The 14,651-nt window shown below is 41.2% G+C and overlaps 1 protein-coding gene across 1 annotated transcript in view; it reads left to right on the top strand.

Moving 5' to 3' along the window:
* Window positions 1-9,434: 9,434 nt before the first annotated feature.
* Window positions 9,435-14,651, top strand: part of GALNT13 (polypeptide N-acetylgalactosaminyltransferase 13) — a gene marked incomplete at both ends in the record, with an annotated part of 82,435 nt that continues 77,218 nt past the window's right edge. Inside the window, one exon of the mRNA XM_082483431.1 lies at window positions 9,435-9,576. Within this exon, the coding sequence (XP_082339557.1) occupies window positions 9,435-9,576 (142 nt within the window). The remainder of the gene's footprint in view (window positions 9,577-14,651) is intronic.

Here is a 14,651-nt window from a genome sequence, read left to right as displayed (position 1 = left end):
TCTGGGAGAAACTGCTGCTAGTCACTGCCTGACTCTAGTCTGAACAAAGCAGTGCAAAATAAAGGGTAGGCTTTTATTACAAAGAAGTTTGGTTAGATGAATTAATAAGTCTTTTCCACTTTAATTTCTGAGTCACAGAAATGCATTTTAAAATGAAGAATAGGTCTATTTTTAAATGTCAAGCAGCATATTTCAGGAAAGGAGGGAGGGGGAGAAGCTAATTCTTAAAACACAAAACACTGGATAGCTTTAACTAGAGATACCTGATTTTTTTTTTTTTTTTTTTTTTTTTTTTTCTTCCTACTAAATGTGAAAGAGCTTCCTGTATTGATCTCGGAGATTGACAGTTCTAGCATTATAAGTTCTTCAGATGCCTGTACAGGAATTAATCGGCTGCTTATGGTATTAAATGATGATTCATGTTTTTTTGGAGAGTATACTATATATTAAGGTTTGGTTAGAGCAATCTAATAATAAGATTTTTGTAGGCAGAATATTTTAAATCTATTTATTTTAAAATTGAGGTATGCCTTAGAAAGATAGGGTTGCAAATCTTAATAGTTTTTAAAGCAAGCTTGCCTCTTCACTTTTTTAATGATAATTGCTCTTGTAGCAACTCTGATAAATTAATTTTATAATGCAGTGTAGCACATTTTACCCAAAGCTTAAGCAGTGGGCTTTAGCTCGTTAGATCATATTCTTTGAGACCATGGATGCAGTTGTGTGTTAATGGAGTTTTATCAGTTCACGCTGGCTAATTGCCATTTGGTGCAGTACTGCCTGCGTTGCACTCTGATTCTGCAGCAGAGATTGACAAAAATAATAATGCCAAATCTTTCTGTGACTGGTGCTTAAATATTGTTGTTGTCTGTTTTGTTTTTTTAACTCCTGCAGCTTCAGTGAATCATGGGAAAGCTACGAGAAACAGACACGTTCATTCTTTGATTTATTAGAGGTGAAGGCTGGAAATTTTAGATTTCAGATGAGCCGAACTCTGGTCTGCCTTCCTTAGGTGTGAAAAAAGCATTTGTGATCACTCTTATTTCTGCTCGGGAATTTCTTCCAGCAAACTTCTTTCTGGTTACTCTTCAGCTGACCTACCCATCTTTTTCAGGAGTCTGATCCAAATGGCTCTGAGAGCGCAGATGTGCACAGTTCAGAAAGGTTGAAACACTGCTTCGCCAGAGTGCTTTATGGGTGCTTTTACTACTGAGTTGCATTCATTTTTTAAAAATTAAGTATTCTGCTACTATCACGAGCTCTGTGTTCATTAATATGTATATCACTTGAGTGTCAAATGTTGCATTATAACAAGGATTTGTCAACAGCAGTTATTTAATATGTCTGAATTAACGGGTTCATAAAATGATCTGGTATTCTCGTATACACTACTCTTGTGGTCAGTATCATAACAGTATCTATGGACATCCTAAGGTTTCTATTTCTTTGCCTTTAGCCTAAATTCTTTCAAGTATGTATAAGAGGAATATTTGAAAAGGCTGTGAATTGAGATGCTCGCGAACATATAGAGATGTCAAACAGGATAAATTTCAGTGCTGACTGAGGTGTTAAGTCACACATGTTAAAAGAATGGTTTACGTGACAAATAACAGATTCACTAGAAAATGCAGCGTGCCTCAGTTAAATAATGAAAAGGCAGGAAATTACCACTGGAGTCATAACAGTAATGTAACTCCATCCACTTACTCATCTTTCTAATGCGCCTGCTGTCTGAAGGCTGTATACAGTAATGGATATGTACCCAAAAAGGTCAACCAAGGCAGTTTTCTGCCCCCTCCCCCCCCAGTAGTGTATTTTTTCCCCTCAATACTATTAAGTTTAGAGGGATGTAAAGGAAGAGAGGAGGAGTTCTGTTTGTAGTTTGGTGCTATGCAGAGGTATTGGGGAAATAGTCTCTGTGGAAATGTCTAGCTGTATACAGTTATATTTAGTCAACCCTATACTATAAAGCACCTGCACAAATAACAGATTATCAGGAATAGGCATTTTTGATTCTGCTTTTCAACTGTGGAGCGTTGCATCCGTAACGTGTGCTACTTAACTGCAGTAATAGCTGTGATGTGATTTGGAAACACAGCTCTGTCCCTCGTCCCCCGAGAAAGCACGGCTCTGTAGTGTACACTGGGGCGTATTTTGCCGTGTTTTCTGTTCCTTTACTGCTGTCATCATCCTGTCGGTTAATGCTCTTCTAGCATATAGCAAAACCTGGTTAAGCGTATGCTGAGCAGGAGGCAGAAGCAGGCCGCTTTTTCCTTCTCCTGCGAGACAGGGTTCAGGGTGCCGGTGGGATTCCTGGGGGTTTCCTTATCCCGCTAGGTACTGCCAGTGCATCCCCTCCGCTGCCGGCCAGGCCCATGTAGCTGTCGGGCACCCCTGGGGAAGGCTGAAGGAGTCAGGAACCACCCGGCAGCAGAAAATAAGGAATCCCTTCCCCTCCCTGAGAGCGAGCCCCAAACATGCCCGCAGTCCGGAAAGCTGGGCTGGTGTGTGAGTTACCCGTGCTGCGGCTGGTAACCGCTGGGAAGCGGCTGGGCAGCTCGGGGGGCTTTCGGCAGAGCCTGGTACCCAGGGGAGCAGCCCCCCCGGTTGCTAAGCAACCGCTGCCTGATGCTGCACTGCAGCGTGCTGTAGATGCATGCAGATGTGGCCACATCTGGCAAAGGAAGGAGGTGTAGCATTCCTCCTCACGTCCTGTGCCTGTTCTTATAGTACATGGTAGATTAAGCTGCGTTTTTATCAGGCCCTGGCTCCCGGAGGCACTTCGTTAAGCTTTTACGGCTAACATTAAGATCAATGTTGGCTTGAAAAATGACGTTCAGCTCTATTTTAGATATCATTCCATAAGAAACTGACTGTTTTTTTTTTTTTTTTTTTGAAACAATACTTTCATAACAATAATTTGCAGTTTGCACCCTTTCATATCTAAGCAGCTAGACGTCATTAGTCGGTTTTGGTGTTCCTGGGAGTACAGATGGCCAACACAAGTTGCTTTGCACAGATTGCAGTCTCACAGGTTTTGGAGATCAGGCTGATGTCGGAGTAGTTTTGATATTAGTTTGATAGATGTAATTACAGTTCTAGGATGTGGATAGTCTCTGGGACTCTACAACTGTGCTTCTGTATTAAATCAGTAAAAGTGCTGAGTGATAAATTGGGCAATTTTCTGATTTTCTTTGGAGGAACTTTGGTAAACAGTTTATTTCTGTCTTGCCCAAGGATTAGGACACTTAATTCATATTGAGCCTTAAGAATGGCAACAGATTAAGGGGCCATTCAAGGCTGTGCTGTTACTGATTTAGTGAAACTAATTATTTGAAAATGCATAGAGATAAAATTCTGTTAAGTTTCTTATATAGTTTTTGCATATAGTGCTTGAAGTGCTGCTGTGTTGGACTTCCTCTTACCCCCCACCCCCGTGTTGCTGCAGTTTATGCCCCCGAAGTCCACAACGGAGCCTGAAATTGCCACAGGTCTCGCTAATGAACTGTGAAGACAAAAAGCAGTTGGAGGAAACCATTGGTCTGTGAAACGGGTGGGTGCTCCTTAAAGGAGCCCAGATCAAGGTAACCAACAGGCGTGCTACAGAAAGCCACGGTCAGTGCTTTGAAAAGGTGTTACTCTGGCTAGAAGCTTTCAGTTAAGACCTTAGATGAAATTTTTACATGCAGCATATTTGCAGTTTTAACACTTTCAGTCCGTTAAGTCACAAGACGTGAAGATTATGCTTGTCGCTTAACAGACCACTCTGTCACTTGGGCAGCTTTCCTCTTTCTCTCTGTAGTGTGAGTGTTGACGAGCACGCCCGGGGCGGACGGAAGCTGACTCCTGCAGGGTGGATGCTGATCCTGCTAGAGCAGTGTTGGAGGGGAGGCACGGCTTTGAGGGGTCTAGGCAAGAGAGACCTAGGGGCTGGTCCCTTTTCAGCACTGATAGGAAAATACTGGCTCAAGGATTGGGGCTTTTGTTGAATCAATGCGCTAACGTGGGCTACGTGTCAAGCTCTGAAGGGTGCGACTCCAGGAACATCACCAGGGGAGCAAAACTGGTGTATACTTTTCAAGGTCTTGGCCTCGGTCTGTGCTCCTGTTGTTTCTACAGACGGGATAATTTTTATTTTTTTTTTTTTTTTAATCTCGCAGAGATATTGTGAAAGTGAATCAAAAGCTTTTGAGGCAACTGGATAGAGTAGTGATGAATGCTGTGGCTTTGAGCCCCTGCGAAACTTAAATATTGTTCATTCTGTGCATGGCTTGGCGGGTATGAAATAAATAGGGCTTGGGGCCGTGTGGTGAGTTACGAGAAGAAATACTGAACAATTGCTTCGTTTTACCAAATCTGATCTGCTGTGTGCACTCAGTGGAAGTGGGCTCTTGCAGAGGGTTGTTTTTTTTTTTTTTAGTACGTGAGAAAGGCAAGTCAAGGTTTTGCAGCTATCTTTTAATTCTGCCAGTTTTCTGAGCTTGGATTTGCAACCTCCATAACATCCTCTTACCACAGCATTTTATTGTGGCAGTTTTAGGAAAGGCTGGCAATGCAAATGACTTCTAAATTTGCATACTGTTTTCTATTATAAACCCTGGTTTTATTGCTTATAGCACTGCCAAATTGCAGTTTTTTTGGGGCAGGAATTTCCCTCGTTTTGTTGCTGCTAGATACTGTTTTATAATTGGCTTTATTCTTAGACGTGGTTGCTCAAAACCCCAGCACGTTCACCTTCCTCCTCTTCCTGAAAACCTTGTTATTCTATATTTTAGTTAAAACCTCTGTTCTTTGAGAAGCTGCATGTCTTTTCAGGTCTGGAGGAGGGGCGTTGGGCTATAAGAATAGCTGGAGATGATGTTTGCGTTGAGACGTTCCTTCCCCTTGTGGCTGTTGGTGACCAGGCTGTGCCTGGGCAGTTGGCATCCCGCGTGGCTGGATGTCCTGTGCAGGAGATGCTCCAGGCTGTGGTCAGCCTGGCCAGAACTGTGGAAGCGGCCCATTTATTTGAGCGCAGGCAGGAGGAGAGCCAGGCTAGGAGGGAAAGAGCAGAAGAGCCTGGCCCTTGCAGAGAAACGGGTATGTGGAAGCAGAGGGAGAATCAGCTTCTCGGAAAAGGAGGCTGGGGGTGGAGGGGAAGAGGGTGGAGAAGAGTGCCGAGGATGCTGCCTGGGCGTCTGAAAGAACTGAACAAGGAAACATTAAAAACTGGTACTGTTGGGAAATTTTCCCAAATGCTTTGGGAAACAGGAGGAGGAGGAGGAGGAGGCACCTGACAAGAAAAGACTGCCTGTCTTTGCAACGCGGCAGTGGTGGGGCGGGAGAGCTGAGGACAGAGAAGGCTGGGAGGTGGACTTAGGGAAAGGTGGGAAGAAAGCAGCAGAGGAGCCTGGCTGGGAGGCTGGAACGCGGGTGTGCTGGTGGAGAGGCTGGGTGGTGAGGGTGGCTGGATGCCCGAGGCTTGTGGGAAAATGCGAGTGACAAGGTTGTAACGCACACATGCTTTGGGAATTACCTTATACTGCCCAATTCTGGCTCATTGTGAGGGTTTTTTAGTTTGTGTTGGATTTTATTGAATGCTTGAAGTGGTCCTCTTCTGTAGTGCTGGTGCTTTCCTTGTGTGATAGGAATTGAGTAGAACACGTTCAAACCATGCTTTCCGACGTGAGTGGCTTGTGCTCCCAGCGCAGAGTGGGCAGGTCAGCGGCGTCTGTACTTGGGAGAAAGGTGGAGAAAATGTTAAGCGAAGACTTGTGGCTATAATAAGAATCACACTGAATTTTTTTATTTACTGCTAAGAAATCTTGGAAAAGCAGCCAAAGGCACGCTGCTGTTTTATTTTTGCTTGGTTTTTGGGTTAATGGCCATTGTATCTAGTTCTTGGTTTAGAACCTTGTCTTTGATATTTTTTTAAGACCTATTAATTAAATTATCTCTTAAGGAGCTGTAATGCAAAGCATTTATGGGGACCAAAAAGCATTCAAAATCCACAACTGTATTGACAGAAACATGGAGATTTTGGCAGACGTGTCCCAAGATTGGTGTGAGGTGGTCTGGAACGTGACTGAAATTTTTTCTTTTGTAGTTTGTGTTATCTCAAATTGGAGGAGGAGAACCTTCCTCCTGTTTGCCTAGCTTTATCCTTTGCATATATTTTTATTTCCAATACTTGCTGAAGAAAGCTATCTTGGCTGGTCAAAATGATTGGAAATTTTTTTGCAAAAGTGAGGTTCAGGGAAGGGGAAGAAAGGGAGAAGGGAGACACATCCATCTTGAAACAGAGCTAGGTTAAAAAAAAATCCAAATTATAAACTTTCATTTTATTAAAAAAAAAAAATCATTCTGTCAAACTATATTTTTTTCAAATTGAACTCAAGCACTTGATTGAAGAAAAAAGGTCAATTAGCCTATCTTGTTGATATATGTGTATCTGTTTAGAATTCCATATGCATGGATTTTTGCTTATTGTATTTGTTCAAATAAAACCTTAATTGAAATATAAACTAATTTGAGGATTGTTTGTGGTGAGGTTAGGTGGAGCCCGGGAGCTCTTGGGCAAGTGTGGGAGCAGTTTAAACTCAGCAGCGCCTGATGGTACCTGGTTCTGGTTTCCACCTGGCTTCGTGTATGCCCAGAGAAAGGGCTGAGCTGGTCAGCCCTGGCCACAGCAGGGAGGGTGGCTTTCACCAGAAGACCGTGCAGAAGACAAGTGGTCCCTCTTCAATGGTTTGATTTTTAGTTCCTCATCCCATGTGAACGAACGTGGTGTTCCCAGCAGGTACCCCCAAGGACAGAGCCACCTCACTGGTGGGACTGAGCCTCTGCTGAGCGTCTTGTCAAGCTCCCTCCCACCCCAAATAGATCGCTCTTGTAGCATGAATTTGAAATGTACGTTCCAAGAAAAAAAAAAAAGGGAGTCTTCCCCATCTGCCTCGTACTTATTGGCAGGTCAGGTTTCCTGCGGGCATTTCTGTGTACGTTTGCAGAGTAACTGCCTGGGACTGTACGGGCTGCGCAGTTACCATTCTGCTGGTGGTTTTTCTTGGGGAAATGAAATACTTTATTTAGCTTCTTCATTAAAAAAAATGGTATTTATAGGACATGAAGAGTAGAAGGCTTGGTGCTTTGCTGCTAGTTATCCTCACACTTGTAGCAAAGCAACCCAGGACTAGATTAATGGTTAGAGCTTGAGGTCAAAGGTGTTTTGCTGCACTGCCTGTCCCCCAGTGAGATGCCGTGTATACACGGGAGCGGAAATGCCCAGAACGAGCTGGGCTTTAAAAGATTCCAGTGGGTTTTATCGTTTAAGGAGAGGGAGGAATATTGAATCTGAATATCAGCTATTGTGGAAAAAGGAGTTTGCCGTTACTGCTGCTAACTTTGCAGTAGCCTGTTGCGCTGCCTTTATTGGAACAGGGAACGCTGCTGCGCAGCTAGCTCACGCGTCGTAGCAGACTGCAGTGGTGCCCCTACAGACGCTTTGTTTAACAACTGCACAGCGTCGGGAATAGATTTTTCCAATCAGCCATCTATGACCGCTATACTTCTGAGGTTTACTCACTTCTATTAAAACAAGAACTGATGAAGAAAAAATTTCTTCTGTATTAAGAGCTTGGGGAGGAAGTGCCTTTGTATCTCAGCTGGTGCTGAACAAATAACTATTCTACTCAACGCTACGAAAGCCAATTACAGCCACCATGGTGACAGAGGCTGCGTGGGGAGGGTTAACACTTCAGCTGTTTTCTCCTCTCTTTTTTCTAATAAAGATCTCTGTTAATTGGTTTTTTCTTTGTAATTTTCATCCTATAATTAAACTGTTCCTGTTGACTAGCATGAAAATGAATTGTGCTAACCTGAAACAAGGATTCCTGAGCCCTTGAAATTTTGACTCAACTGGCTGCGCATCACTTCGGCAAGAAAAAGAGCTATTGCTTGTGTTTATATTTAAGACAGATGTAAAACTTTATTAATGATTACACAGTAAAACAGCGCTTCAAGAATAATTGGAAAAACTTTATTGAAATCCATTCCTTTTCTTCCATCTCATTGGTTCAAATGAACTGTAATTAAAATGTAATGTAAATTTCTTATATTTGGGAACTGTTGAAAATGAAAACGACCTGTTATGGAAGCTCCCTCAGCACCGTTTCACGTGGTCTGCTGCTGTTTAAACAAGGAGGTAAACAGGGCTGCCTGTGATTCTCGTTTCCCTGCGTGCTGCTGGTGGTTGATGTGATGGTGTGTTCCTTGGGGACATCGCTTTAGGAGGGACAGAAATGCCTTTTACTAGAAAGTAATGGGGCAGGGTGAGGTAGTGTGGCAAGAGCGCGACGATGCGTAAAGAAAGCCGGGCCAGGAGTGAGTTAAACCAGAAAAGTTACCGGTTGGGATGCTGCTGGATTGGAAAGCTGGTTTTTTTTCCGGAGCTAAGATGGAAAAGTGTATAAAGTTGCATTTAATTAAGATAGGTAGCCTAAATTGTGGACAAAACTTGAGAGTGTTTTAAAATTATAATAAACTTCTTTATGTACTAGAAAAGACAGTCAAGTGATAAGGACTTCCTTCTGTTTGTTTTCTTTTATAGGCACTTGGAGAGTTATCCAGCGGTTCAGTGCTGAGATAGCGCTTTGGGAGCATGGCTGAAGCAGAATTCCCCATCTGGATGTGGAATGCAGCTTATAATGGTAGGAGTAAGGCTTTAAATATGGCCAGCTAACTCACAAATCTGTGTCGAGAGTAGATATGGGGGCCCTCACACTTCGCTTTCGTTGACCCAACTTACCGTTGCAGACAAGAGCCTACACGTGTGGGTGGGTGACTGAAGCGTTCTTTTGTGAGACATTTTTGGTGGTAGGAGATGGTGGTCAAAATTTTTCTGCAAGATAAAACTTAATTGCTTTTAGTGTTCCCAGGCCATATTTAAAATAGCATTACAAACACGTTATTTGAGGAAAATGAGAATTTCAGTTTTGTTCTTTATGTTAATATATCTGTCTCATGTTCAATAAAATTATGACTATCACAGCTGTCTGTTAGCGCTGCTTTGTTGTTTTTCGTGTAATCTTTATAAAAAACTGTTACATTGCATGAAAGGGATATATATATTATGTGTTTTTCTAAATGAAGGCAAGTTATGTAGACTGTCCATGACCTGTGCAAGTCAAATGGTTGTTATTCATCAAAGGATGGTAGAAAACAGACAGTACCTGCCTGTATGGAAAGAAACAGATACTTTAAACGTCTCCACACAGCACTTTCCTATAAATTTTTCCGTTTGGTCTGTGTGTACTTGTTAGCTAATTCAGACATTTGTTTCTTTGCTTGCAGTGGGATGCTTGTCTTTCCTTCCACGTTGGATTTTGACTGTGGGAGTTTGATACATCTCAGCAGCTGCTGTCTTTCCTCACCGTTTGAGAGAGACACCAAGTAAAGCAATGAGGAGATTTGTTTACTGCAAGGTGGTTCTAGCCACTTCTCTCATGTGGGTGCTTGTGGACGTCTTTTTACTTCTGTACTTTAGTGAATGTAATAAATGCGATGACAAGAAAGAGAGGTCTCTGCTGCCTGCTCTGAGGGGTAAGTGCCAAGTCTAAGTGATCTTTGAAGGTCAGAGGTGTGGTTTTTTTTTTGGAAGTATTTGGCCTTGTGTATGTCTCTCTGTACTTTCTAAATTATTTTTCCAATTCAAACAGACAAAATACCAGGATGTGCATTACTTTGTTTCTGTAGTGCCCTAGTGGTTTCTGACTTAGTTTAGTTATCTTAGTGTTTAACCTTCACTGTAACAAAGCTCAAGTCTTGTATGTTTTCTTCAGCGAAACTAATATAAAATGTCTCCAATGTGTGGAAGAGAAAACTAAAGTAAACATATTAAGAACCTCTTTTATCAGAAGTCATTTGGCCTATGGGAGAATTGATGCTCTATGATTCTGTTTTCATTTGTGAAAGATACTTACTTGTAAGCTTGCTTTTAAACCCTTAACTCTGGCTGAAACAATCATTTTAAAAGGCAGATTCCCTCTACCGTAAGAAGACATTAGGATCAAGTCTCAAATGCAGATGGAGCAGAGATTCTCGTCTCACTCCAAATATTTTATCAATGTCATCTACTAAAGGGAAGATCATGAAAACTGAACCTTGACAGAAGCTATGAGTTCTCCAGTTCGTAATTGCTAATTTCCAGAGCAGTCATTCACAGGACAGATCTGTGCTTCTGTGCATCCAAAAGACACAAGTAGTGATTTAGTACTTGCAGTGAATTTGAAAGGAACCTGTAGGGAATTTGAAAGGAACCTGTAGAGACTGTACCATTGACTTCTGAATGCAGTTAAGGCTGTAAATCTGTGGGGAAATTAACATCCTAGTCTTAAGGAGTTTAGCAGAGGGAAGAAGGAAGATACTTTGACACTTTAATAGGATTGAAACAAGATTAATTATAACTAGTGCAGCTGCTTTTGTAACGTGTTCGCTGTTGACAATATACAAAAATTGTGTCTGAGGCTGTTCCTCTCATCGTAAATGCATATGTATGTTAAACCACTGATCCTCAGTTTTGTTCACAGGATAAGTCATTCTAATACTTTTAAAAGCACTTTGGGGTTATGGTTTAGTTGAGTTGATAACTTTGCAATAATTTGAAATGAAAGTACCATTCAGTGATGGGTTTGTCACATGGCAGTCCTTGCTCAAAATATATTTGGGAGACTTTGCTTTGACCTTCCAATCATATGAATAGCTACATGATATTAAAAATAAAAAAATCAGTTATTTTTCCAAACGAAAAGGACATTGCTTGTTGTCATAGGCTTTTTTTTCTATGTAATTGAATTACTGTTTTTTTAAAAAGTACTAGGCAGGAATCTGTCATATTGTGAATAAAACAACCCATTTTACCTATACTGTCAGCTGCAGAAAAGTGGGCATAGATTGTTTTTGAAGCATACATTGGAATTTTCTCAGAATTGATTACATTTTGTGAAAAGTCTTTAATCGGTTTAATTTTTTGCTATGCAATTGGGTAATTTGTAAAGAAAATATTAAATACTAAAATGATAGATTTTACTTGAACATTAGGAACTCTTAAGTCAATCTAGGCTAAAAAAAAATACATAAATACATGTCCTTTCCCCCACCCCTCAAATTTAAATGAAAATATCTGGAACTTGCAAGTATGAATTTAACTTTTTGTCACTTTTTGTCAGGACAATACTATATTTTTAAGTATTCTGTTGCATTTGACTTCTTGAAATGACTTTTTTTTACATTCAACTCATTGAATTCTACGTACTGTGCCTGTTGTAGAGAGATGAAGTTTCTGCACAGCAATTCTAATAGCAACGCTGCTTCTTGCTCTCAGTTCTGAGAAACAAGTTATATCGAATATATAACACTATTTCTACTTTAAAGCCTGAAAATATTGAGTCTGTTACTATACTAGGTGTATTCTATGTGATCCTGGTAGCAAATTTGATAATAATACTTTTTGCAAAACTGTGAAAGTGTATGTAATGGATGGGGACACTAGCATGTTTTTATTGGAAATTGACTGCATGCCTCTTTGTGAGATTACTGAAATCTAGAAGGCTTCTAGGAACAAAATGAGAAAAAGCAGAGTTTATCTACTTTATCCTTAAGTTTTTAATTGGTTGTTTAGAAGGGGCGGGGGGGGGACAGCCAATACTGCAGAACTTAAAACCATGTCCTTTATTGTTACCTCTTCTCTGCTTGGTGACATATGGACTTAAATCACAACAATTCCAGTAAACAAGAATCACTGAACATTCTCATTTAAAAGATTTTGGTTTTAGGAAAACATTGTTTAGTAGATGAGGGCTGTTAATTTGCTGAATAAAGACTTGCATAAATAATTGCAACAAACTCACTTTTTTTCATTGGCAGTTGTAATTGAAGGTTTGGTAACTTAGTATATTAATTTGTGGGGGTTTGTGTTAATATATCCACAAACTTGAAATACTATACAGACTGTTCCAAATGAGTGTATGTGCTCTGGAATGAAATTTATATCCCGGTCCACTAAATTCAAAGTTAATTTGTCTGACTTCTGTTTTTTTCTGCTGTCCTAAATATTTCTTGTTTTATTAGATAGTCATATGTATTACCATGTCAGTATACCTATTTGAAAAAAAAAAATAAAATATCCAGATTAATTTTTTCCACTGTTATGGAGATTTAGCAAAAAGTCTTCATTTCTTTCTGCTGAAACTATGTGTGTTCTGGTGGAGTAATTAGAAATGTTTTTTAAACTCCTGTAGCTTCCAATCCAGCAGACTAGTAACACCTCTTTACAGTAAGTGCCATGAGCTATTACGATGGAAATGTAGTGCTGCTTTTTTGCTGTAAAGTGCCTTCATGGTACCATCACTTTTCTCTTTATTAATAGTGCGTTTGTCAGTCTCTGAATACCTGTAATTGAGAATGCACATCATCTGTAAGCACGAAAAGCAACATAATTACAATATTTCCACAAGGATATTAAAAAAGACAGAACAAGAATCAATGTACTAATAGAAATTTAAATGGGACATGATAATCCAGTATTTGAAATCGCTTAATCCATCACCCTCGTCATTAATTAGAGAGGAAAGATTCTGCTTATGTAGAATGTTATGTTTAGAGGTGAAAGGTAAACTCTCCATGCCTTTTTCAATCGTAATTATTTTATTCTAAATGATTCATAAAGACAGCTTTACTGTGGATGTTGAACTGTAAGCAGTGACAGTCCATAGACTGGAACACAGCTGTTGGAAATCCCCCTCTGATGTCTCGCTGTACATCTTTAAGTGTACAAGTGATGAGTATAAAAGCCGAGTGTTATAAAAATGAGCTGTCACTGAGCTGGGTTAGTGCTATTGCTTAACAACTTGCAAGTGTTATCCTAATCAACTCCGAGCTGGCTTTCAGTCAAGTCATCTTTACTTGCGTCTATTTTTGTGCCGCTATTGAAAGAAACAAACTTACTTCCCACTTTGGAAGAAAATTAATATCGGGCAACCTTTCGGCAGTCTCTGTTTATCAGTGGCGTATGCAGAAACTGATGTCCTGTCAGGAGGTCAGCAGCTCCGTTTCCCCTTCGTGTAGGGCCCACAGCCAGAGGGTCGAGTTATCACTGGTGCTTTCACCCAGTGTTTTAGTGGAGGTGTTTGAACATACCTCTTGGTGCCTAACGCAGTGTTGTTGGGGCAGCGTTGTCTGATAAATCTCGAGGTGGTGACGGAGGAGGAAGTTCCTAGGACGTGCATCAAACAGACCGTTGGGAAGCTCTTTGAAGAGCAGTCAATAGCATAGAAGCAGGATGGCGGTCCCTTCCCATTCCCAGAGGCCCCTGGCGTCTCACGGCAAGCTGCACAAAAACATAGAGATTTCCCTCAACTCAGGTTGTACTTTGAATTTCAGGAGGTTTAGAGTAGGTCTGATCACGCCTAAACCATTTCAGAGAGCTCTGAGAGAGGTACGGGTTCTATGGATAGGACCACGTGAAGTAGAACTGGGTCTGGCTTTTCCCCAGATGGATATAAAATGCGTATTGTGCAGTGGAAAAGGCGACAGGGCAGCACTTAGCAGTGCTCCTGATAAGAGAGAACAGTCTGGGGAGAGGGTCCTCCTCTCTTTTCCTTCCTGTCTGTGTGCCCCTTCCCGCAAAAGCAGAAGCCAATGGTGATTTACGGATTTAAAACACGGAGAGCTAAGGTGTGCCAGTCAGTGGTTTTGCTTAGACAGGGCTTGGGAAGAAACAAGGTGGAAAGTCAAAAAAAAAAAAAAAAAAAAAAAAAAAAAGGCAGACATCCATACTGTTTACCGTATGGGGTGTGTGCATGAGGACTTCGGGAACATGGCGCTGAGTAAACTGATGGGAGGCACAGTGTAGCCATCGCTTAGTTTCTGAAGATTGTGAGTATTCACCACGTGCAGTGTTGCCTCTTGAAGCACCCTTACCGCAACCTGAGCCCGTCGCGGATTCAGCATCGCATGGGAGAAAACAGCACTTGGTTTGTCAGGTGTCCCGACTCGTCGCGGGCTCTTCTGCTCCGTGGTGGTGCAGGGTGTATTTCTTGTTTGGCTTCCAGCGAAGAATTGTACAGCTGGGTCAGGTTCAGTGCTAGTAGTAGTGACAACTCTGTTTCAAACCTTTCTCAAGGACAGGTCTGTTTCTTTCAGAAGAGCCGGTTCTGGAGCTCTGTGTGTGTAGGACCGTGTCTAGTCCTGTTCAGAATCCGTGGGAGTGAATGGGCGAAATAACGGCTAAGCGGAAAGGTAGCTCCCAAGGACGGGACGGCACAGGCAATCTCATTGTGAACTAATAACATTCAAGCTAATATTCTTAGCAGATGGTTCTTCTGAAACATACCATACTGCAGGTCTGCTTGAAGAAACAGTCTTACTTTTATTAAAAGCCAAAGTCTTTTTTTTTTTTTTTTTTTTTTTTTTTTTTTTAATGCACAAACTAGAAGGTGGTTTACTCAGCACAATGAGCTTACAATGAAGGAGATGTTCAAATCATACTGGAACGTTATAAATTCCAAGCTGTGAGATAAAAAGGGATCTTGTGAAGAAGGTGCGGCATGTGAAAGCTGAAGCCACGGCCCTTTTATTTCAAAGATGGCTTGCCCTTTCTCTTTACTGCTTCTGTGGTC

Source organism: Vanellus vanellus (assembly GCF_965231255.1).
Source record: "Vanellus vanellus genome assembly, chromosome: 5".
Lineage (NCBI taxonomy): Eukaryota > Metazoa > Chordata > Aves > Charadriiformes > Charadriidae > Vanellus > Vanellus vanellus.
The sequence above is the reverse complement of the archived record's forward strand: the minus strand, read 5'-3'. Positions and strand labels throughout refer to the sequence as shown.